At 41.4% G+C, this 21,633-nt stretch overlaps 2 protein-coding genes across 6 annotated transcripts; one reads left to right on the forward strand and one right to left on the reverse strand.

The window, feature by feature from the left end:
* The first annotated feature begins 503 nt into the window (after window positions 1–503).
* Window positions 504–4,185, forward strand: myl6 (myosin, light chain 6, alkali, smooth muscle and non-muscle). Of its 2 annotated transcripts, none has more exons than XM_030420861.1 (6): window positions 504–641; window positions 943–970; window positions 2,084–2,227; window positions 2,883–3,056; window positions 3,185–3,262; window positions 3,403–3,440. In XM_030420861.1, the coding sequence occupies exons 1-6, from the start codon at window positions 639–641 to the stop codon at window positions 3,423–3,425; spliced, it is 450 nt and encodes a 149-aa protein (XP_030276721.1). In that variant the 5' UTR covers window positions 504–638; the 3' UTR covers window positions 3,426–3,440. The 2 variants fall into 2 exon arrangements, with proteins under 2 accessions (XP_030276721.1, XP_030276720.1); XM_030420860.1 differs by lacking the exon at window positions 3,403–3,440 and adding an exon at window positions 3,779–4,185 and having other exon boundaries at window positions 505–641.
* Window positions 4,186–5,781: 1,596 nt separating this feature from the next.
* smarcc2 (SWI/SNF related BAF chromatin remodeling complex subunit C2) lies at window positions 5,782–17,600 on the reverse strand. Of its 4 annotated transcripts, none has more exons than XM_030420709.1 (26): window positions 17,448–17,600; window positions 16,660–16,779; window positions 16,489–16,574; window positions 16,279–16,354; window positions 15,695–15,787; window positions 15,485–15,554; window positions 15,323–15,392; window positions 15,098–15,173; window positions 13,391–13,635; window positions 13,146–13,270; window positions 12,949–13,002; window positions 12,674–12,711; window positions 12,452–12,582; window positions 12,188–12,259; window positions 11,626–11,739; window positions 10,546–10,699; window positions 10,336–10,452; window positions 10,188–10,250; window positions 9,845–10,103; window positions 9,535–9,735; window positions 9,380–9,441; window positions 9,159–9,279; window positions 8,904–9,067; window positions 8,674–8,808; window positions 8,210–8,579; window positions 5,782–7,807 (listed from the first exon to the last, which is right to left on the reverse strand). In XM_030420709.1, exons 1-26 carry the CDS (start codon window positions 17,556–17,558, stop codon window positions 7,743–7,745), a joined length of 3,192 nt encoding a protein of 1,063 aa, XP_030276569.1. In that variant the 5' UTR covers window positions 17,559–17,600; the 3' UTR covers window positions 5,782–7,742. The 4 variants fall into 4 exon arrangements, with proteins under 4 accessions (XP_030276569.1, XP_030276570.1, XP_030276568.1 ...); XM_030420710.1 differs by having other exon boundaries at window positions 9,574–9,735; window positions 16,279–16,360; XM_030420708.1 differs by having other exon boundaries at window positions 16,279–16,360.
* Between the last annotated feature and the right edge of the window lie 4,033 nt (window positions 17,601–21,633).

Here is a 21,633-nt window from a genome sequence, read left to right on the forward strand (position 1 = left end):
GATAAAAAAACAGTCTGTCCATTCATACTCATGGAGCATAACTAATAGACTATACTGATTACATTAAAATTAACACAGACAAGTCATTTGAGCCATCATGTCTCAAGTTAGGTCAAGTCAGGTCTGAGTCTCTTTCTGAGTCAGGTTGCAAGTCATCAAAACATTCACTGAGATGGCAGGAGTCCAAGTCACAATGACCCGAGTTACGGGGGCACTGGCCCCTGTTGGCCCCCCCCCCCCCTAGAACCGCCCCTGACGCACATCCTTGTGAATGTATAGTTTGAATATGAAACAGATTGTGTTAGAACTAGAACTATCATCATTATTATTAGTAGAGGATATCCTTTTAATGCTCCCACTACGATAATACATTATTCATAATTAAATCACAAGACTGGAGAGGCCGCAGTGGTGTGTGTGTGTGTGTGTGTGTGTGTGTGACCGGAAGCTGCAGCTGCACCTCTGCAAAACTGCGAGCGATGCCTGCGTGAAATGGAGCCCCGTGATTGGCTGTTGCTATACAAGCTGCGGTGACATCATCAGTGATGTGCTGGTGCTGAAGCCGGAGCTAGTCTCCTGTTAGCCGAGTGGAGATACGAGACCCTCGTCTGTCCGTCATCACACCAAACACAGACGTCATGGTAAGAAACGATAAAGTTGAATCTATTGACAGCGCTTTTGATTGATATGTAATCAGTAGCACTGCCCTGTTCTTCATTTGAAGACTGTGAACGCATCTTTGACCCAGTTAAGCTAGCTGCGTACCTCTGCTGGCCTGCTTCACTCCTTCTTGCCAGCTTCATCGTTAAGCCTTTAGCCGCAATCCTTTTCTGACTGTATGTCTGAGCTGTGGGAGGATCAGGCTCATTAATGCCAGGCTGTTAACCAACTGCTTCATCTAACTGTCCTTCCTCTGTGCATTTTAACCCTGCATCCAACCAGTCTGACTTCACAGAGGACCAGATCATGGGTGAGTTCACATCTGTCTAGCAAAATAGATTTCCCTTTTTTAATGTCAGTATCATATAATCGTCGTGACTTACCTATTTGAAATAGCCTTATGATGGTTGCTATGACCCTGTAGCTCGGATATTTTCTCTGCAAACAACTGGATCTCTTCAGGTACCTCAGCTGAGCTACACTACACTGAACCTTTTCTAGATGTGTGAGGCTCAGAGTTGCTGTGTCCAGTGCTTGTTGTGCCACATAAACCTGTACTAACCTGCAAAAAAAAAACTAGTAAAGCATGTTGATGTTTTGTGCATGTTGATGCTGAGTTAATACTCTTTATATGTCAGGGTGTGGGCCCACACCTCGACTTTCTGGTTTACTTACAGGCTTGGTATTAGACACCAAAACTATTCTTTTGTGCTCCTCATTAAAACACCCACAGATCGCATACTGTGCATGTACGAAATACAGCAGCTACTATGTGATGTTGCTTAACACGACAGAAGTCTTGCTGGAGTTGGAAACAACTTGTGGTGTGAATGATTTTTGCTCCAACCACCCCCACCCACTGATGAAGACCAGAGTAGCTGCAGGCGATGAGGGATTTTCATGATTATGTGCTCAAGCAAAACTCAGTAAATCTCATCTAATGCGTAGTTTTTATTGTTTCATAGCTATTTTCTGTGTTAACTCTATTCATCCTCAATGTTTGTATTGTACAGCATCTTGTTACTCTTTACTTCTAAGGTGCTCTACAAATAAAGTTTATTTTTGTCGTTGAAATAAAATGTATGGGCCTGTGTATATAAACATGCAGATCTTGTAAATATCGACGATGCAGCTGCACAAAGCCAGTTTTGTTTGCTTTTGTCAGACGAGTGTCAGCAGACAGGATACCTACAGTACAGTATATGCCGGGTGCTGCTCCACCCATGAGACTAATTTGCATGTGTCTTCTGTCAAAACAATATATGCACCACTAGGGTCAGCCGTTCAGCTGCCTAAAATAATGTGTTCAGTGAAGTTACACATGTAGCTCTGTGATTTGAAGCCATTTCTTTAGTATCTAAAGTTTTCTGAGCAGTTTTTAATAAGCTACTTTTCCTGTTCCACCTCTCTCTCTCCATGTTAGAGTTCAAGGAGGCCTTCCTTTTGTTTGACCGGACGGGTGAGGGGAAGATTACCTACAGCCAGTGTGGTGATGTCATGCGGGCCCTCGGACAGAACCCTGTCAATGCCGAGGTGATCAAGGTCCTGGGAAACCCCAAGTTGGAAGGTAAGCCTCTGATTTAACAGTTGCAACTAGAATAGACCAATTCAACTGACTACATGATCATTGTCTTGGCAAATAGTTAGGCTGAGTATTGTTCAGCCAATTATAATCCCTGTTCCGGGTTTTGTTGGGTTTTCTTAAGAATTAGGGGGCGGAGATATGATTGCGGAGCATTTCTTGTAGCTTAACAAGCTCTCTAATGTTGTCAGGAATTGGTGTGTACTGTTTGTATTTTTTAAATCAATGCTAATATTAAGATATTTTGCAAATATGCAAGAGTTCCTCTCATCTTTTTCTGAACCAGGTATTAATGCTTATTTGTGCACTTGGTTGGAGGACAGAGAAAGGAATCAGCCATTTTATCCTGTACACAAAGTATATTTGTTATTATTCTACACCGTATTCTACATAGACTCATCATGAACTTCCAAATAAATGGGCATTCAGCCTACAAATCTGATACTATGAAGGCTGCATTTGTCCATCTATTATCTGTCTGTACTTAGAAATGCTGTGCAAGCTTCTTCACGTCCACACAAATCTGGCCTATTTCATTACAGTTCTGGGGCTGTTTTAAAAAAAAATGAATAAACAAATAAATCCAATCTAATGTGGGGACTTCACTTTCATGTATCCATTTGTATTAATTCACCTGCAGAGATGAACCACAAGATGTTGGACTTCGAACAGTTCCTGCCCATGCTGCAGGCCATTGCCAAGAACAAGGACCAGGGCTCCTTTGAAGACATCGTCGAGGGTCTGCGTGTCTTTGACAAAGAAGGAAATGGTACAGTGATGGGAGCGGAGCTACGTCATGTTCTCACTACACTAGGTAATCCACAAAAACCTGAAAACACAAAGATTTGTCATTGATGCTCATACAATAATATCAGCTGATCAAGCTCTCTCTTTTTTTTATTAATGTCTTAACACATTAACTGATTCTTCGTTGTGTTCCAGGTGAAAAAATGACAGAGGAGGAGGTGGAGACACTTTTAGCAGGACATGAAGATGCCAATGGCTGTATTAACTATGAAGGTAAAACTGCGCCCTATACAGAGAGACCTGCTCAGACGCCTCAGAGCTAAACAATAAACTAAACAATAAATAAACTCTCCAGTTGGAGTTGGTGTGTCTTTGCAGAACACGCAGACTGACCCGGTGTTCTTGTCTTACAGCCTTTATCTGCTGCATCATCTAGGGTATGCGTAAACCCCTGCAGCACAGCATATCTTGCATTCAAAGGATGTTTGGTTGACTTCCAACAGCTGTAAGTCAGCTAGAGTCACATGGTCATACTTACAGTGACAGCCAAACAAAGAAAGAAATATAACACCAAAACCAGAGCAGTAAATGGATGCAACATGGTTAAGTTCATAAAAAGAATGTAGCTCCTCCCAGTTGAAAAAACAAAAAAAGTGGTGTTGTCCTGTCTGTCTCTCCTGCCGTGGCCCCTTGTCTCCTCTCACTGTAGCCTGCATGTTTCCTCCTTTGCGTGACTTCTGTCAGATTTAGTGCTGATGTCGTGTTTTCTCCCCTCATCTCTCTCGACAGAACTCGTCCGGATGGTGATGAGCGGTTGAGGATCTCAGAAACACACTTCCATCTTTAATTTTATTCCTGAATGTTTTTGTATTGTTTGTGTCATCCTGCCCCTTCCATCCATGTCATCCTACCTCCAACAAGTCTGTGTTTTCTTTTTTTTTCTTTAACATCTTTTATTTTATTTTCAAAAGTGCCTTTTCTGTCTAATGTGAAGAAACTCATTCATCTCATTTTCCAAACTTTGTTCAGCCTCGCAGTGACAATTGCGGTAACGTCCACGCCTCCCCCCCCAATTCCACCTGTTCCATCTTTATAAATCAGCTCATCAGTCTTGTTGTTTTTCTTCATTTGGGTGGATATGTTGTGACATGTTACATTTAACAGTATCGAATAAAAATCCTGCTTTCCAAAATGTCTTTCAGGCTGTGAGTCTCCTGCTTACATCAAATATCTCTTCATAGGTTATAGATATTACACATTTTTAAAATATGAAGATATAGATTTATAAGTAACTAGTGCAGTGCCCGTAAGAAAAGTGTATTCCTATAGAAAAGTGGGAGGTTAAGCAGCTTTTTCATGGATGGCCAAATGAGGCTGTGTTTGAAGGTGGGACGTCAGGGATATTTAGGTTTGTTGTGAAATCCGATATTCCAGGGTGTAATTGGCTGTTTTTGACTATTTTTGATTTTGCCATTATATTTCATCTTAAAATCTATTTACTTGGTGTCATTATTTTCAGCACAACCTCACATGTGTGACTGTACAGTTATTTTTTTATTTTGACATACTGTATTAACACAATGGACCTAAAATCACAAAAAACCCATAAAATCCAAGTAGAAAAAGTTAGATTCTTTTACTGTGAAAACCACAAATATGTTTAACAAACCATTTTTTATTACTTATAATGCAAATATAAAATAAATATGTGCATACATTTTAAACATTTACAAAGTTACATGTAACTATTTACATTTAAATGCAGGCAATGCTCATTCAGCTTCTCCTCATTGTTTTGACTCATTAAACAAAAAACCGACTCCACCAAACACTAAACACACGACACCAAATACTACATAACACACTAACTATACACTCCAAACACGCAAAATGTCACAAATCTCTCAACTCTCAATATCGCTGTCTCTACACCGACCGTCGTTGTCTGTCAATCATCCGCCTAGGTCCCTCCCACAACTTCCTGTTCCTCAACAACCAAACTTGCTGCTTGGACACTTTCGTGACAAAAGCCCATTTTTACCGTTTCTTCTGCACCAGAAACAAAGCAAACGTGACGGCGATGTTCACGAAAAAGCATGGCGGACATTATTTACCCTAGGTCCGGTTTTGGACGTGCCAGTGCGTCCGGTCCGTCGCCTCGGGAGGTGGGCCGTGTGGGTGGGCTAGCAGCTAGCTACACACGAACATCCACAGTTTCCGATACCACTTGTTGTCCGCGCGTCTCCGGATTTCCTCAGACCCGAACAGACTCGGTCCGGACTCGTTTAGTCTCATTAATCCACAGCAGTCAGTTTAGATGCACAGAACTGCCGGCAAAATCCCGGTCCAGCTCGCGCTGCTGCAGGTATAAATCCACTTGTTTCTATGTCGTGGGCTAGAGCTCTGCAGTGATTGGCTCTGGTGCGCACGTGACTGTGGCGGCTCCGGTGGACAATACTCGTGGAATTCGTAAAGCATTTATGAAATAATTTATTAACGGTATCATTGCAGTCCAAACAAATGCGAAGTTGCACACCCTTGAACTACGCAGCAGCCATGTTGAAACTCTCAGGTCAGTCTGATCTTCTATCCGCAGAGATATTTGAGGAACAGACACACAGACAGACAGAGATTCCTTGCTTTTATAGATAGATATACATAGGAATATTGAAATACTGTGAACAAGTAGTTGAGTTTATTAATTTTTACAGATTGATCTTCTTGTGTCTGGTACTTATCTGTGTTATCTCAGTCTGTGGAGTCAAATACAATAAAACAAACCACTCCAGAACAACTGTTCTTCACATCTTTATTTTTTCCCAACATTTTGTAATTAAAACCTGAACCTCTTTTGTTTTTGCCTTTTTTTTTAATACAAACTGCCAGAGTAACCGTCTGCACTAACTTTATGATTTACTGAGGAAAAATTGAATTCTACTGTATAATAATAATCAATGCAATTGCTGCTACCTTCAGCATAGTGAAAAACATACAGAAACTGAACGGACACTTATTTCATATCACAAAATCCACACAATGTAGTTATAACACAGATAAAAGAAGTCCATTTAGGCTCACGACTGTGGGGAGGTCTGCAATACTGGCTTGACGGACATTAACTGTAAAGTTTCACCATCTGACTGGATTATATTTCATGATGCTCAACGTGACGTGCCGTGTGCAGGATGAAGCATGGTTTTTTTTTTCTTCTTTTCTTAATTCTTCAAACTTTGTGACACACAGCGGATGGCACCAGAAATAAAACTGAACGGTAATGTGGTTTTACAGATCGTAATGGCATGCGTTCACATACGCACATGCTCACAGTCACATCTGGGGCAAGTCAGACCTGCCCGAATCATACACAGCGGTGGAGAGGGTAAATATAGGCTACAAAGGTAATAATACAGTTACAATGTTGACATATAAAGAAAAAGAAGATGGAAAAACGGACAGTAAAAAATATAAAAATCGATAGGATAAAAAGTGAGGATATTGTTGCAGATATTAAGGACACAATACTCCATTGTCAGCTGTTTAAGGTGCGAGCTCCCTTGTTTTTGACAGCTTTAACATTTCTTCCACATGTAACTTGAAATGCACCGGCGACAAAACAAGCTGCTTAAAAAAATCCTCTTCGTTTCCCAACTGCAGTAAAACTCACCGAATACATGTGAGATAAACATGATTATAAAAAACATTTTGGTTTAGCAATCAACACAAATTATGAATAAAACACGTACGTGGTCTACATTCCTCACAAAAAAAACTACCACCTGGACGCTTTGAGCTCATCCAGAAGCTCCTCACCGACAAGTGCTGTTGAAAGGAGGGACATGATTAAGATATATTTTAAAGAGAAGTCTTTTCATGCTGTCAGTACTTTCAAATACTATCATTACAGGGTAACAACAGGTGTGTTTGTAACAGAAAATCCAGTTTACAGTACATTTTATCAAACTGCATCCGAACCATCTTATTGTAATTTCCATCTGGCTTCTGCTTTGAACCTTTTCTCTGGAGAGAGACGTTGGTTTTAGACACATGACCCTGTAACATGACCGTTTCAACCATGTTATACAGATAAATATTCCCAATCAAGTTTCCAAAACCGTCAGTATGAAAAAGCATTTAAGACAACAAAAGGATGATATAAGTGCTAAAGTTCAATTTCATGGATGCTTCAAGTCTTTCAATGAGACCGAGGGAAACATGTTAAAAGTGCATTTTACATATAATTCAATTAGTACCTACAGTACAAGGGGGGAGATTATGAAGCACAAGACTTCATGAGCTGTGGCAAACTGTTGCAGAAAGAAAATAAATGCAACAATTTCCAAAACACTGAAAACACAAGATGAGTCTTTTCTCTTCTTCTCCTTGAGTGCCAGCATGTTGGTCAGACCGTCTAAGTTTACCAGATCTCTGGTTTGAGCTTCAAACTATGAAGTGATGTCGCCAGTCCAGTCGACCACACAGCATGAACAGCTTCTCTTGGAAAGTACATTTTTCTTCATAGGCGGATTCAATTTGAAAAAGACTTGATTTAGATGTAATCTTTTTTTGTTTTTCCTCACATCAATTGTCCCGTTTGAAAAAAACAAACAAAAAACAAACAAACAAATAAACAAAAAGCTGAACGTGTAAAATGTGTTCTTGTCCTTCGGTTTATGACTTCTTCATTTTCGGATGATACAGGCAGGATTCAAAGTGGTCAGAGTCATTCGGATTCTCGGAGCAATTTAGTTTCCTCTCACTGTGGCGGCGGGACCGGAGCCGTGGAGTGGAGTGTTTCCACTGGAAGAGGGGCGGTGGGTTCTGTGAGGGGTGAGACAGGGAGGAGGAGAAAAATAGTATGATTTTCAACAACTTCTTTCAAGTCCTTTTTGAATACATCTGTAGTAATTGCGGCAGACGTCTGTCATTTTAACCATGTGCAAAATTGTAAAGTAAGACTCCACCACAAAGCACATACCATGTTTCACCAAACACAGTAGCTATATGGTAATAACAGTCCTGTGTGAATTGGCATGCTAGTGATTTGGGATGGTAATTATTTTTTTGCTGTTGTCAGACAACTGACCAAGTAAGAAATTCGATTGTGACTCATAAAATGTTGAACTAGACTGACGTTTAACAGTAATGGCGGTAAGAAGGTTAGAAGCTATTAAAGGTTTTCATATATATAAGTGTAGTCACAAAGTCTTTCTTTAAACTCACCATGGAGTACAGGAGTAGTGCTGGAGCTGGAGCTGGAGTTGGCAGCTGAGGCCTGGCTTGGGGGGCAAGGAGGCGAGGTGTGAGCACCCTGAGGTGGTTGGGCGTCAGGAGCCGGGGCAGAAGAGGCTGGAGGCGCGGGGCTGGGGGCCGGCTGTGGCGCTGGTGTGCTGGGAGCTGGCTGGGTCACGTTCTGGCCCTGGGGTGGTGGGGCCGAGCCGGCCTGGTTGGCATGAGGGCCCCCGGTCTGGCTGTGCTGCTGGTGCTGAATCTGCTGGAAGTGCTGCTGGCGGGCCCTCATCTCAGCGTACTTTAGCTGCTCCATGTGGAAGGACTGACGGTCTGCCAGCAGCTGTTGACGCTGGTACTCCAACTACACACAGACAGAAAAGAAAATCAAGTTTTTGTACTGTAATTACGTTGACTACTTTTTTTCAATACTACATGTCCCAGAATCCCTCACTCACAGCCTCCCGCTCTCTGTCCATGATGGTTTCCAGTTCTTCAAAGTGTCGCAGTTTGATCTCCAGCTTCTTCATCTGGGTCTCCACCAGCAGAGCCACAAGTGATTTGATCTTCCTCTCCTCCACTGCAGCCAGGTGCTACAAAGAAAGTGAAGAGGAGGAACTTTAGATCAGAAAAGATCAGAAAAATAAAAAAAATGATGAGGGATGCAACGAGATCGATTAACTTTTACCTTGGCTTTGACAGCAGCAGCAGCGAGCGCAGACGCAGCAGCAGTGGCCAGGTTCCCCTCTCCAACATCGCGCTCCACCTTCGCTTTCCTCTCTACTTCACTCTCTGCTTCTCTCTGTCCGTCCTCTGTGCCTTCTTTTCCATCCTTCTCCTTCTCCCCGTCACCTAGAGAACAAAAAGAGAAAAATATCATTTTTGTCCACTTTTGATAAGAACTTCTAGATCAACTGTGTGTGATTGAGATGCAATTTCGTACCCATTTCTGAATCTGTTTTGTCAGCCTCCCTCTCTCCCTCTTGTTCTCGCCCTCTTTCTTCTTCCTTCTTCCCATTCTCCGCCTGCTTCTCCTCTTCCTCCATCGCTCCGTCTTTGCTGTCCTGTGTGGGAAAGTAAACACAGCATGGTGAGCTTCTGTACAGTTCATCATCAGAACTCATAAATAAACAAACATGATATTATAACAGCCAGGCATCATACCTTGGTCTCCCTCTTCTCTTCACTTGATTGGCTGTCACTCTTACTTTCATCGCTGCTTTCATCTACAAAGACAAATCAGAACCTTTTATTTGTTTCTTGTGTCTAATTATTTTCTGTCTTTTTCTAGCTCTCTCTGCAAAGATGTTTCCTCTCACGCATTTTTTGTATGCTGAACGAGTCTGCGTCCATCCTACCGGGTCTGTCTCCCTCTTCCAGGCCGGTGCCGGCAATACCACTGCCTTCCAGGCCATACAGCGGGTCTTGTCTGCCGCTGACCCTCGCTGCCTCCTCCACCCGCCGCACATGAGCCTCTACGAGCGCTGCAGGAACCTCCTCTTTCATACGAGAAAACTCCTCTGAGAAGGGGAGACACAAATTGATGATATCAGTCTAAATGATCAGTAAATAATGCTGAGGTTGTTTTTCGACGTCTGTGCAGTGGATTGGAAATAAGCTTCTTCTCACCCAGAGCAGACTTGGCTGCAGCTGAGGCCACGCGTGGGTCGACGACAGAGGCGAGGAAGGCCACCGTGCTCATGACAGGGTTTCCGGCTTGGCTGAAAGGTATGGGCTGGTAGGCCAACGGTCCCAGGGTCGAGGAGTTGTCCTCTAAGTAAGGGTCTTCAATGGGCAGCCGCAGGAAGTGCAGGATGCACTCGTCCTGCGTGCGACTGCCGACGTGTTCTGAAACTTTGTTCCAGTCGTCCTTGTACATCTCCAAGCCCTGAGGGAAATGAGAGCAGCTTTTAGCTCCACACTAAAGAACAATTAGCATTATTGCATAGTTAATTTTAAGCATCAATTGTACCTCAAGAAGTAGTAGTGTTTCTTGTTCTGTCCAGTCCCTCATTGAGCTCGCCGCACTCTTGCTCTGTGCACAAACATCACTTTGTTAATATCTTAACATAATAAACAATATCTTAATTATTTTGTCTTGCATCTTCTCACACCTGTACCTTTGCAGAGCTTGTCTTCTTGCTGTACATGTCAGTCCGCAGGCCAAAGTTTTGCAGATCTGCTGGTTTATCCTTCACTTTATCTGGGAAGGTAATCATCTGCTGGGTGGCAGGGGTCTGCAGGTAAACGATGACAGAGAGACACATGTAAAAAAAAACAGAATGTGTGTTTGTGTCCGTTTGTCTGCGTGGGTTAGTGTGCAAGTGGACCTGGGACGTCTTGGGCTGCAGGGGCACCAGGCTGGAGGGAGTGTCTGCCAGCACATGGAAGTGAGAGGTGGGCGGTGGACCCATGGGTGTGGGCCGGCTCTCAGAGTCCACCTGGTAGTTGATGAGACCCCACTGCTCCAGGAATGCGTGGACTCTGCAGAAGAGGAAGCAAAGAGTATAAACCTGCATTCACATGCCTATTTTCACGTTTGGAAAGCTGTCTTTAACTTTGGTGTGTTCATGAGATTCTGAACCAAAATGTGGAAAAGAAAATGGCGGCTATAAATAACGTGTTGTACTTTATTGATTGTTTAGACAAAATCTTTGAAGTCATAGGCTTTACATCAAAGTGTGATCTTGTATAAGACTTCACCTAAAAATTACCTAAATAGTACCTGACCCAACTTTTTATCAGGGTTAATGATAATAAATCAACTTTCTCAAATAATCTAGGCCACTCTATACAGACAACAACTTACATTACTGTATTATGAAATTCATGTGAGAAAAATTGTAATATGCAACATGTGATTTTTATAAAAGGTTTCTATCCATCAACCAAACATTTACTTTTGTCTGCTATGTTTTTTCATATCTGTAATTTGTGCACCGAGACTTTTGTGTACTGTCCAAGTAGGTGAATTTTCCCAGTCAGGAATAATTTTTCCAATTATCCCGACACCGCATGAATCCTCAATAAGTCAGCAGTGTTGTCACCACACCATCATTTCTAACTTTGATAAAATATCTTTAAAAACATTGATATTCATTACCATGATCAATACTACATAGAAAAATTGATATTAAAGGCGTAACATTTTATCAAAAGATAAATGTAACCAAGTCACTTCAGTACAACAGTACATGTGTTAACCTGCCATCAGAGAGAAGAGCAAGAGCATGAGTGATACTGGCAGAAAATGAGTATTGATTTCAAATCTACAGATTGCCATTTTTTGCTAAATCTATATTTTTGACAACATTATCACCAACTGACTGAGGTTTGAACAAGACACGTGTAGATACAGGCGGTTAGAACTCCAGTTTGACTGGAAATAGTCTCATTCGTTCTCCACCTACCTCATGATCGCACACACGTCTCCAGCCAGGTTCCTGCGGCAGGCGGTGGAGGTCAGATACTCCTGAGGGTTCAGCCGGTAGGTGTCGATCATGAAGTTCCTGTACGCCAGGTAACTGATAGGAGGAGGTGCACAGAGATATTTTTCAATAAAGTCTTACTACTGATGTACTGTATTTGATTCAATCTTCAAATATGTATTTATTAAGACTTTTTCAATATAACTTTTGACCAAATATCAGACATATTTTTGGACAACTCATCTTTTCCCTTGATAAACAGTATATATTAGTAGTACGTAGGGTTTGATTTGATGTAGAAGTAAGGTTATAATCTACATTTTGCCAACATGTATAAGGCAAGTATGAATTAAAAAATATGAATGCAGTAAGCATTTGATTTTTTGGTGGGATTTAAGATTTGTAACATCAGAAATGTGGACTTCCATTCAGTGGAGCTTGATTCATTTACACACAAAGAAATTAGAAGATGGATACATCATACAACTGAATTCAAGGCATTTTACGTATTTTTAAGTGAGTGTGTTGCGCACAGATCACTTACATCTCAGGGGTTTTGGATTTGTTCTTCCCATTGAAGAACTCTGGCAGGGCTCTGCGCTCGATGGCATGAACACTGAGGGGAACAATTATGACAGATGAAGACTCACAGCTGAAAAACAGAAAAACAACTTCTCTCTCTCTCTCTCTCTTTCTGCTTTTCATTTCAACTAAAACTGACAACAGCTGTTTTTTCTCACTTGAACCACTCACGTCTCTGAAATCAGATCACTGCCCGTTTGTTGTTGTTTTTTTTTTTTGTTCTCACCTGTTGTAGTCGAACCAGGCAGCGTAGCTCGGTATAATAATGTGATGAGTTTGCTCAGTCACGTTGTCCTCGTGAAGGTCCGAGCCCTTCACCGGTTCACCCTTCACACTCGGGGAGCCCTCCTCCTCCTCCTGTTTTCACACAAACATGCAGTCAAGATGATTTATAGGTGTACTGTCCTCACTGAGATATATTTTTCTGCACTTTTACAAGTTACCTTACCTTGCCTGTTGTTTCCATGGCCTCATCCTCTTGCTCGTCTGGTCAATTAACAAAAAAACGTTAGTGGGGAAAACACTGAACACAAAATGAACTCTCAAGGTGTTAACACTCAAAATGAACAAATGACTTATTAACAAACACTTTTCCTGATCCATGATAAAGCTCTAAACTGATGCTTTATAACCTTTAGTTTTTCCACTGTTTGACATACGTTAGCACTGCATATAAAGCAAAAGTTTAATTTTCACAAGTGGCTACAAAAACGTCCTTCTCACCCAGATCTGTTCCTCCTTTGACTGGAGTCGAATCGGAGTCTTTCTTGGCGCTATCTGCAAAATGAAAATATAATGTCAACAACTATTTTTAAGTCTTAAACGATGATCTGCTGAGGTTAATTTGAATGGTATTCTAAATTTGGAGTTGTTTGTTTGGTTATTATTATTCATCTTCGAGCATAAACATAATTGCATACTTGTCTTCGCTGGGTTTCCCTCTTCAGATGCTGGAACAGGCGACGCTTCATCCAAGTCCTTACTCAGATCCTCCTGTTCCTCCTCCCTCTGGCCTCGTTTAGACTTGGTGTACGGGGTCGTTGGCCTGTCCACACACACACACACACACACATTAATTCACTATATTGCATAATGTCTCTGATATAATACACATCTAAAGCAATGCATCATTCGTCATTTGTTTAAAGCTGATGAGATCACAGACCCTTTTTTGGTGTTCTTCTTCTTGCTCTCCTGAGGCGGAGGGGTGGGGGAGGGCGACGGTGAGCGCTTCCTCTTCTTGGCGCTGCCGGGCTTCTTGTCCCTGCGCTCGTCAGGCGTGGTCACCTCATCTGTCAGGGTCTTGGCGGAGATCCTCTTCCTCTTGGGGCAGCCCTCGCCTACCTCATAGTCCTCCTCGTTCATCCACTCATTATACTGGTCCAGGTCTAAGATCCACTTGGCATGGACCTGTGAACAAAGGCCATACAGTGTATATATTATATTACATTGTATCATATACTACATCTTCTCAAACTTATCATCAGTCTTTCGGTTACTTTTGAACTTCCTGTACGTCGATTTAAATGCTTAGTCTGGTCTAGAAATGTAATAAAAACCCTAATTCTGTAAGTGGACCCACAGCAGAATTTACAGTTTGTAGCTAAGAACATGAGTAAAGGTATTTTTCTGGATCCAGTGTTGGTTTTATGGCTGCTCATCTAATTTGGGCATTAATGACCTAATTATACTGAAAATAAATCAACGTTTTTGATGATTAAATTTTTATTAGAGACTTAAGTACAGTGTGTGCATGTGTCAGATGAAGAACACGGTATTTCTGTTTGCTACAAGTGCGCTGAAGGAGCCTGTCTTCACTGAATGAAATGATGGTGTCACTTTGAAGCTGTAGTCCGAGGGAGACTCTTCCACTGTGAGTAAACAGAGTGACAGGATTCTTCATATAAACCAGCCCAGTGTCTGATTAGTGTGTGAACGCAGCTTGAAATGTTCAATGCTTCACTGCTTACTATCATGTCCTGGTGAGCGCTGACTGCCTTAGCGAGTGACACTCTGAATGCAAAATAAGAGCTTCTGACACTGCTTTGAATTTGGCTCTGTTGCCCCGAGTGCCAATTGGCCACAGCACTTTATTCCTGAATATTTTGCACAGAGGGAAAAATCTGAGCAGAGCCATGTTGCCAAACTTGGATGCTTTCAGCTCTGTGCAACACATCCCTGACAGGTCTGTATAATAAAGAAAAAAGCTGAGATACATTTAATTAGCTTCCATCATTACAGTCACATTGCAAAGAAAAGCTAGATATTTCCTTGATTCCTTCATTTTCATTTTTAAACTCATTCATTTCTTATTTATCGTGATTTTGAAAAAAAAAAATCTTGCATATAAGATGAAGCATTAGACATCTGTAACGTTCCATCTGATGTAATGATGCATCATGCACCAATAAAAAACAAAAACATGATTATTTAATAAATCTCTTGTTTGAGGTGTTATTTAGGCCCAATGAATGGCTGGAACTAACAGATACAGCAGGTAGAAATGATGTAGATGGACAGTGTTAACTGTAAGGTATGTTAGCAGAATATTTTTTAAAAAGCAGTTAAGAGAGAATAAAGAAAGAATAAAAGAGGGAATCTATTATACATGTACATTTGCTCATTGACAGTATTGAATTCTACCATATTAGTGTCATTAATAATATATATTTCAAGATAATTTCAATTTTCATGTGTGTCAGAAAATAATATTTTTAATTTCTATTAGGGTCAGTGTAACTGATAATAATAAAAATGACTGTGTAACGTGATCTCATGAAACTGTGTTATTTTCTGAGTTGGTAATATTGAAAATCTAATTTGGTGGCAACATCAGACAGGCACCAACAGAGCATGAGAATAAATGTCATACCTTCCTGGGCTTTTCTGGGCTCGGAGGATCCTCCACTGCGGCCTCAATCTCACTGGCTGGGATCCAGGTATCATAACTAAATGATGAGGGGAGCAGGGTCAAAGGTCGAGGCAGAGGAAAGATCACACATTTGGGTTTGTAATTATGGAGTTACACTTCGACAACAGGATGGAGCAACAGTTTTCAGATGAACGGTGGTCATGTCTCTGTGAACTCAGCACCCACCTGTCAGGAAAATATCCCCAGTGGAGCAGCACTTGCTTATCTCTCTTCATCACAGGACGCACCCACTCCTCTGGACCAAAAAGAGAGAAATACATCAGCACAAAGTGAGAACTCAAAAAAAACAACAAACCATGTGCTTAACCACAACATCTGAAGCCTCACCTTCCTCCAGGCTGGTGGGGATAGGAACGACGACATGTGAGCTGGCAGCCTTGTCCTCAGTTACTGAGCCCTGCAACAGAAAAAGTACAGTTGTAAATCTAACATCTTCAGTTCATCGGGGGACAACACAAGGCCTTTTTTTTTTTTTACCCACGTGGGGAAATACACTGTCTGTATAAACTGAGACTTTCAACCGAACAAAAAACACACCTGATGTCTTTTGATGATGTCTTTCAGTTTCCCGAGCAGTTTGGGCTCAATGTCAGGGCTCAGGTAGATGACGGGTCTCGTCAGGCAGTTGTTCTGAAATAAAGGAAAGCAGCAGATATACAAATTACACATTCACAAGCAGTTCAAACAGGCAGGACAATATAAGTATATTTATTTATCAATACTCTGTGCTGCTGAGCTCTTCAGATTAGGAGAGTTGGATGGTCTTGTAGTTAAACTGCAGGCCTGATTAAGTAGGATTATTGGTCAAGTCACATGACTGGGTGCCCTTCATTATTTCTAACCTTAACGCTCAAACAGTCTGATTTTTGGACACTCTTCAAAAATGTATCTGAGTTTTTTCTTTGCAATCATTTAGCTCTGGTGTCTGCAGTAGGAAAAAAAAACAGAACTTCATCCACTGACTCCTCACAGCGGATCTCTTAAAAACAACTATGTAATTATAGAGTATGATGCAAAAAATAACTAAACACTGCTATTACACCTAAGAAAATGATAACTCTGACTGCCAGGGTCATGTGTGTGACAAACGCATATAAAGAAAAGCTCTGAGGCGAACTCACCTGCACTAGGGACTTCTCGATCGTCATGAACATCTCCACATTTCGGTCCATCCTCGATGGATTCTGGAAGTCAAACCTGCGCCTACCAGGAAATTAGACTGGAGTTACACATGAAACAGCAGCATAGCCAAAAAACAACGGAGCACTGAAAATGTATGACACAGTTTCCAGTTTAAGTAGTGTTTAAGCCAGGTGGAAAGAAAGTCCTACCATCCCTGGTCACTCTTGAACTTGTAGGCAGCAGCCAGGATGTGGCAGAGAGCTCCTCCTGACTTGAAGTCCAGAAAACATTTCATCTGCAGACACAAAGTCAAACCGTTTCAAACTTGGGGTTAGAGTCATGTGCACATGTGTGATGACAGAGATATAAGGGAGACGTACCGGCAGCTTGGTGAGAGGAGGATTGCTGACATGTCGACCGAACACCTCCTCCTGGAACTGGAGCAGCTGGACCACCAGGCTGGACAAAGACTTGTTGGTGGGGGGCTCAGCCTGGATGTACTGAGAGGACAACAACACAGAGAGAGAGAGTCAAAGAGAGGACACTTCAGATTACACTACAGTGAGCCTATAGGTGACCTGCATGCTCACTAATGCTAAAAACTGGAGGGAGCTTTATTATTCAGGGTGATTGTGGTTTGTAACATCTGAAATGGGGGCTGAATATCGTTCTTTCCTCATTATTATAGGCGTGTTACAGAAATAATGTAGTTAATTCGTTGTCTCAGTGTGTGTGGACGCCAGCACAGCGCTCAGAGTGATTCCAGACGGGCCATGTCTTCAGTCAGCGCAGCGCGCCACAGAGCCAACATCTGGATCTGAGCTGCATTACCGTTAGCCGATTAGCTAACTAGCTAGCTAGCTGGCTGGCCGGCTAAAGTCACCCCCTTTTCCAAAAAAAAACACCTCCCCAGGTCTGATTGTGTGCTGCTCTTGGACCGGTTTAGCTACAATAACGTTTAGGGATGCCGCCAGTCGTGTCTGTATCTGATGCAGCTGTGGGCTCAGCATCCTTTTGTATCCCGGCTCGAGTGAATCAAACAGCTGGACGTTCAGCAGCACCCTCCCTCCTCTCTTTGTCACTGCCTCTGCCCAATAGGTAAGTGCCCGCATTTCAGGGTGAAACATGTGAGCTCAGTATGTGAGGGTACAAAACATGCGGTCGGTACCTTTTTGTAATTCTTCCCCAGCCAGACGCGGACATTATCAAACTGAGAAACGGTATCAGACGCTTCGAAATATTTTACATTCGGGCCGCCGTCTTTCTTCCGTACCGCCATCTTTGCCTGCAGACAACTAGACGACGCCGCCTGCCGCCCAGCGGCCGCAGCGAGGTACTGCAGCTGCTCGACGGCACGGGGGCTGTAATGACAAGAGGCGTACAGCAGGGGGCGCAGTTGTGTAGAGAATAAATCTGGAAATATTTCTTCGTCATTTGAGACACACGAGTGTTCAGTTTTATTTAAAATCTGTTTAATTAGAGATGTTTTTATTTAAAATCTGCGGTGAGAGCTTTGAAGAGCAGCTTCATCCTCTGATTGATGTTGTTTTTCATACATGTCTTTACTGTGTTTTACTCTAAAATTATGTAAAGTGTCTTTAATGTCTTGAAAAATCCTATATAAACAAAATGAAATATTATTTAATTTGTATTATTATAAAATACATATCATTATTATTATTATTATTATTATTATAGTGAACAACATCCTCTGTCATTCGACCCTCGAAGAAATCTCATGAAGAGCCACAGCGGAGAGATCCTCTCCCAGAATGGACAGACGTGCAATACAGAGCAATAAAATCACAGTATAGTATACAGATTACAATGACAAAATATCTGATAAACAGAATATATTAAATGTATGTGAAGACTGTGGACGAAGATTAGTAAAAACCAACAGTACTTCATTGTAAAAAATACTAAATTACAAGTTAAAGCCCTGCATTCAAACACTTTGCAGGAACAAAATGCACCTCAAGTATCAAGAGCAAAAGTACTCGTTCGAGCTCATGTCAGTGTCATGTTATTGGCTCATCTATATTGATCTGGGCTAAGCGGTGCATGAATGTTGTCACCGGTCGAGGTGGTCCTTACTGTTTGACAGTGTAATCTAAAGCATCATATCCTATTTGATAAAATGTTTCATATAAAAAATCTTGCATGAACTAGCACATCCTTTCTCGCCATGAACGTTGCCAGAGGTTGAAAACCAAATAATTCTTCTTGCATGTAGTCAGCTCACGTTTAACACAGCCCATGTCCTTTAATTTTCATTGGGGGTGAGGAATTGGGACAACATATTACAGTCATGTTTTCCCGACTCAGTCTGTTCAGTGTTTATTACTGCAGACATCAGATCTGGTTTGATAAAACCTTTAAGACAGACTGGATGGTTTACTTGTTTACTACATTTCTGAGGGCACAATGCAGCCAAACAAACACAATACTGGATCACACAAGTGGCTGCAAAAACAGAGGACTTTTGAAAGAGACCTACATACAATGTTGACGGCCTGTAGTTTGGTTAGTCAGTCTGTGTCTACAAAAAGGGAAATCATTTTCAGAATCAACAGGTAGTTTGACACACCTTGGAGCCCTGCCACTGCATAGTTTAACTGGCAATTGAAAAAGAAGTGCTTGTATCAGAAAATGAAATATGACGCGGCCGTCTCACAGCATTTCAGTCTGTCACTTCTGCTTCCTCACTGAGAGTGATTCAGAGGTTGATTAATTGTCACCACCTTCAGTAGACTACACAATGAGGTGAAATTCAATTCACCAAACCAGTAGTTACTTGCAGTTAACTTGTACATCTTGTAAAAGAGAACAAAATAGATTTGTACTCAAATTAAGTCAATGATCTCCTTAGTACTAAAGTGACCACCAAGAGCAGGACTGTACTGATGAGACACAGAAGAGGAAGTCAGGAGTCAGGATGCACAAGTGAATGGAATGGGATTCATATCATCAGAATAAGTTTAAAGGACCATTCAGACTGTATTTACTAAAAATGTAGTTGTTATAATATATTTAATGACAATTGATTTCACAATTCTTCATACTATTATTTTGGATCAGCCGCCATATCCTGCTGCTTATTTGATGTATTTTGAGTCACAGTCTGACAGCAGGAACAACAGTGAACCTAAGTGATTCCAATTTAAAAAAAAAAAATGTTATTCAGATATTAAATTCAATCAGTGAAGATTTTCTTTCTTATTGAACAGCAACATACCGTACCTTTAACTTCTGGATTTAAGTGTCACTGCTGTTGTTTTAGGCTAAATGAAACAAATGTTCCATCTTCCATCATCTTTAAATATTTTGATAACGTCTTAAATTTGATTTCTGCTTGTGAAGCACTTGTTTTACTGTGCATGTAGATAAAAAAAAAAGAATATGTACAATATGTGTGTGTGTGTGTCTGCATACAATACTGCAACAGATTAAGGGAATGAGAGAAAAAGGCATCTAATGCATGCTTTCACACAGACTTTAGTATTATATGAATATGCCCCAAAAGAGGATTAATCATTTGTCATTTTATATAACATTACAGACCCCACTGTGTAAATGTATGTCAAATATATGTGACGAAAATATTTTACATGTATGTAAAAAAGAAAAAGAATTCATCAAAACAGTCTCTATCCTGTAAGATTATATTCCATTGAATATATTCAGTTATACTTTTTCATCCAAACTCCAATAATGATCCAGAAAATTACTTTAAATTAACTCAGACTTTTATATAAAAGTCCTTAAAACAAAGAAAAACCCAGAAACTTCAGCAGACACGAGAGAACAGAAATAACCAAAGACCATCAGACTGTTTTCATGTCTCTGACCTTTTTACTGGGTTAGTCAGCGGCTCAAATTAACCCTCATTAACAGAGAATACATGTGTGTGTGCGCGCGCGCGTGTGTGTGTGTGTGCTTGCGCGTGTGTGATTCTTACATGACCCAGGCTAATTTGTGGAAGTCCAGAGACAACATTGAAGAGGGTAGTGCTCCTTGAACTGGTATTTCTCAGACTGTCTGCGTGTTTGTATTTGCTCATGAGCGTGTGTGTGCATATCTGTGTCATGGCCTGACACAGTGTGTGTGTGTGTGTGTGTGTGTGTGTGTGTGTGTGTGTGTGTGTGTGTGTGTGTGTGTGTGTGTGTGTGTCTGGTGCACCCGTCTGTGCTGAAGGAGAGAGAGTGAAGCCTATTGATTATTTTAATCCTCCTATTTGTGAGTCTGTGATCCTCTCGGCTCAGCCTTCCACAGGGGGATTGCTAATAGGGCTGAACGCTTCCCTCCTCAGCCGCTCTCTCCCTGTCCAATTAACTTAACGCTGGAATCTGCGAGGAGGGAGCACCGGGTCTCAGAGGCAGAGTGGGGGGGGGGACACTGCGGAGATACAACCCCCAAGTCCAACATCTCCCAAACCTCTTGTATGTGAGACCCTCCTCGTCCAGAATAGTATTACCTCTCACCTTTAATTAAAGATCCATCTCCTTGTTTCATTCTGGGGAGGTGAGAACTCCCTTCAGCCTGTGATTCATTTTCGCGCGGGGGGGGGGGGGGGGGGGGCTTCGCACAGCAGGTACAGAAACATATTTGTCCAATTATGTTCAGCCTTCTCTTGAAGTGAGTTTCATTCTGTTTTTCTGTGTTCACTTTTTTTGGTTCACAGTGTACTCCACATAAGTGTAGCTGCCTACAAATTAAAGAAAGTAAAAGTTCGGAGTGCTCAGGAAGTTTCTAACAACATGCGATGAAGGTGCTCTTAGGAAGGGAAGAGAAAAATCCTAGGAACTCTTCTGGCAAAAAGGTTAAAAAACCTTGATTTACATGTCTATACGTGCTGAAATTCTTGAAAACATTGACCAAACAAATCAATGCACAAATGCACAAATGGCCATCAATTGCCATAGGAGTGCCTTGGATTTGTCACCTTTTTGATATACGAAATTACATTTCTGACCCAATATTTTAAACATGTACCTAAATCAATCAAATGACAACACATGATTCGTAGCTATATGAGCACCACCATCAAACAGTTACAGAGACAAACCACAGAAGTATAAATAAAAGTTGCAATGCTCCAAATGGAGTGGAATAAAGGAAACACAAAATATGCACAATTTCTCTAAAGATAAACTAAAACTAAAGATTGTGTACTGAGATGTAAAGTTGTCATAAAAATGAACAAATACGGACAAAAAAAGGACCAATAATAGTTCATTGCCCATATTGCATAATCAAAATAAGAAGAATATGCACACAATGAGAGGAAGTCCAGATGAAAGTTAAAATGTCTTTTAAAAAAAAAGAGTGACTGAAACTAGTCACAAAACGTC

This window comes from Sparus aurata, chromosome 6 (assembly GCF_900880675.1).
Source record: "Sparus aurata chromosome 6, fSpaAur1.1, whole genome shotgun sequence".
Taxonomy (NCBI): domain Eukaryota; kingdom Metazoa; phylum Chordata; class Actinopteri; order Spariformes; family Sparidae; genus Sparus; species Sparus aurata.

Coding starts and splice junctions, on each gene's coding strand:
- myl6 (XM_030420860.1), top strand. Junction 971..2,083: donor CACAGAGGACCAGATCATGG/GTGAGTTCACAT, acceptor TCTCCATGTTAG/AGTTCAAGGAGGCCTTCCTT. Junction 2,228..2,882: donor GGGAAACCCCAAGTTGGAAG/GTAAGCCTCTGA, acceptor ATTCACCTGCAG/AGATGAACCACAAGATGTTG.
- smarcc2 (XM_030420707.1), bottom strand. CDS start 17,558: ATGGCGGTACGGAAGAAAGACGGCGGCCCGAATGTAAAATATTTCGAA. Junction 13,636..15,097: donor GCCCAGAAAAGCCCAGGAAG/GTATGACATTTA, acceptor CTTTGTTCACAG/GTCCATGCCAAGTGGATCTT. Junction 10,700..11,625: donor GACGTGTGTGCGATCATGAG/GTAGGTGGAGAA, acceptor CCTCTTCTGCAG/AGTCCACGCATTCCTGGAGC.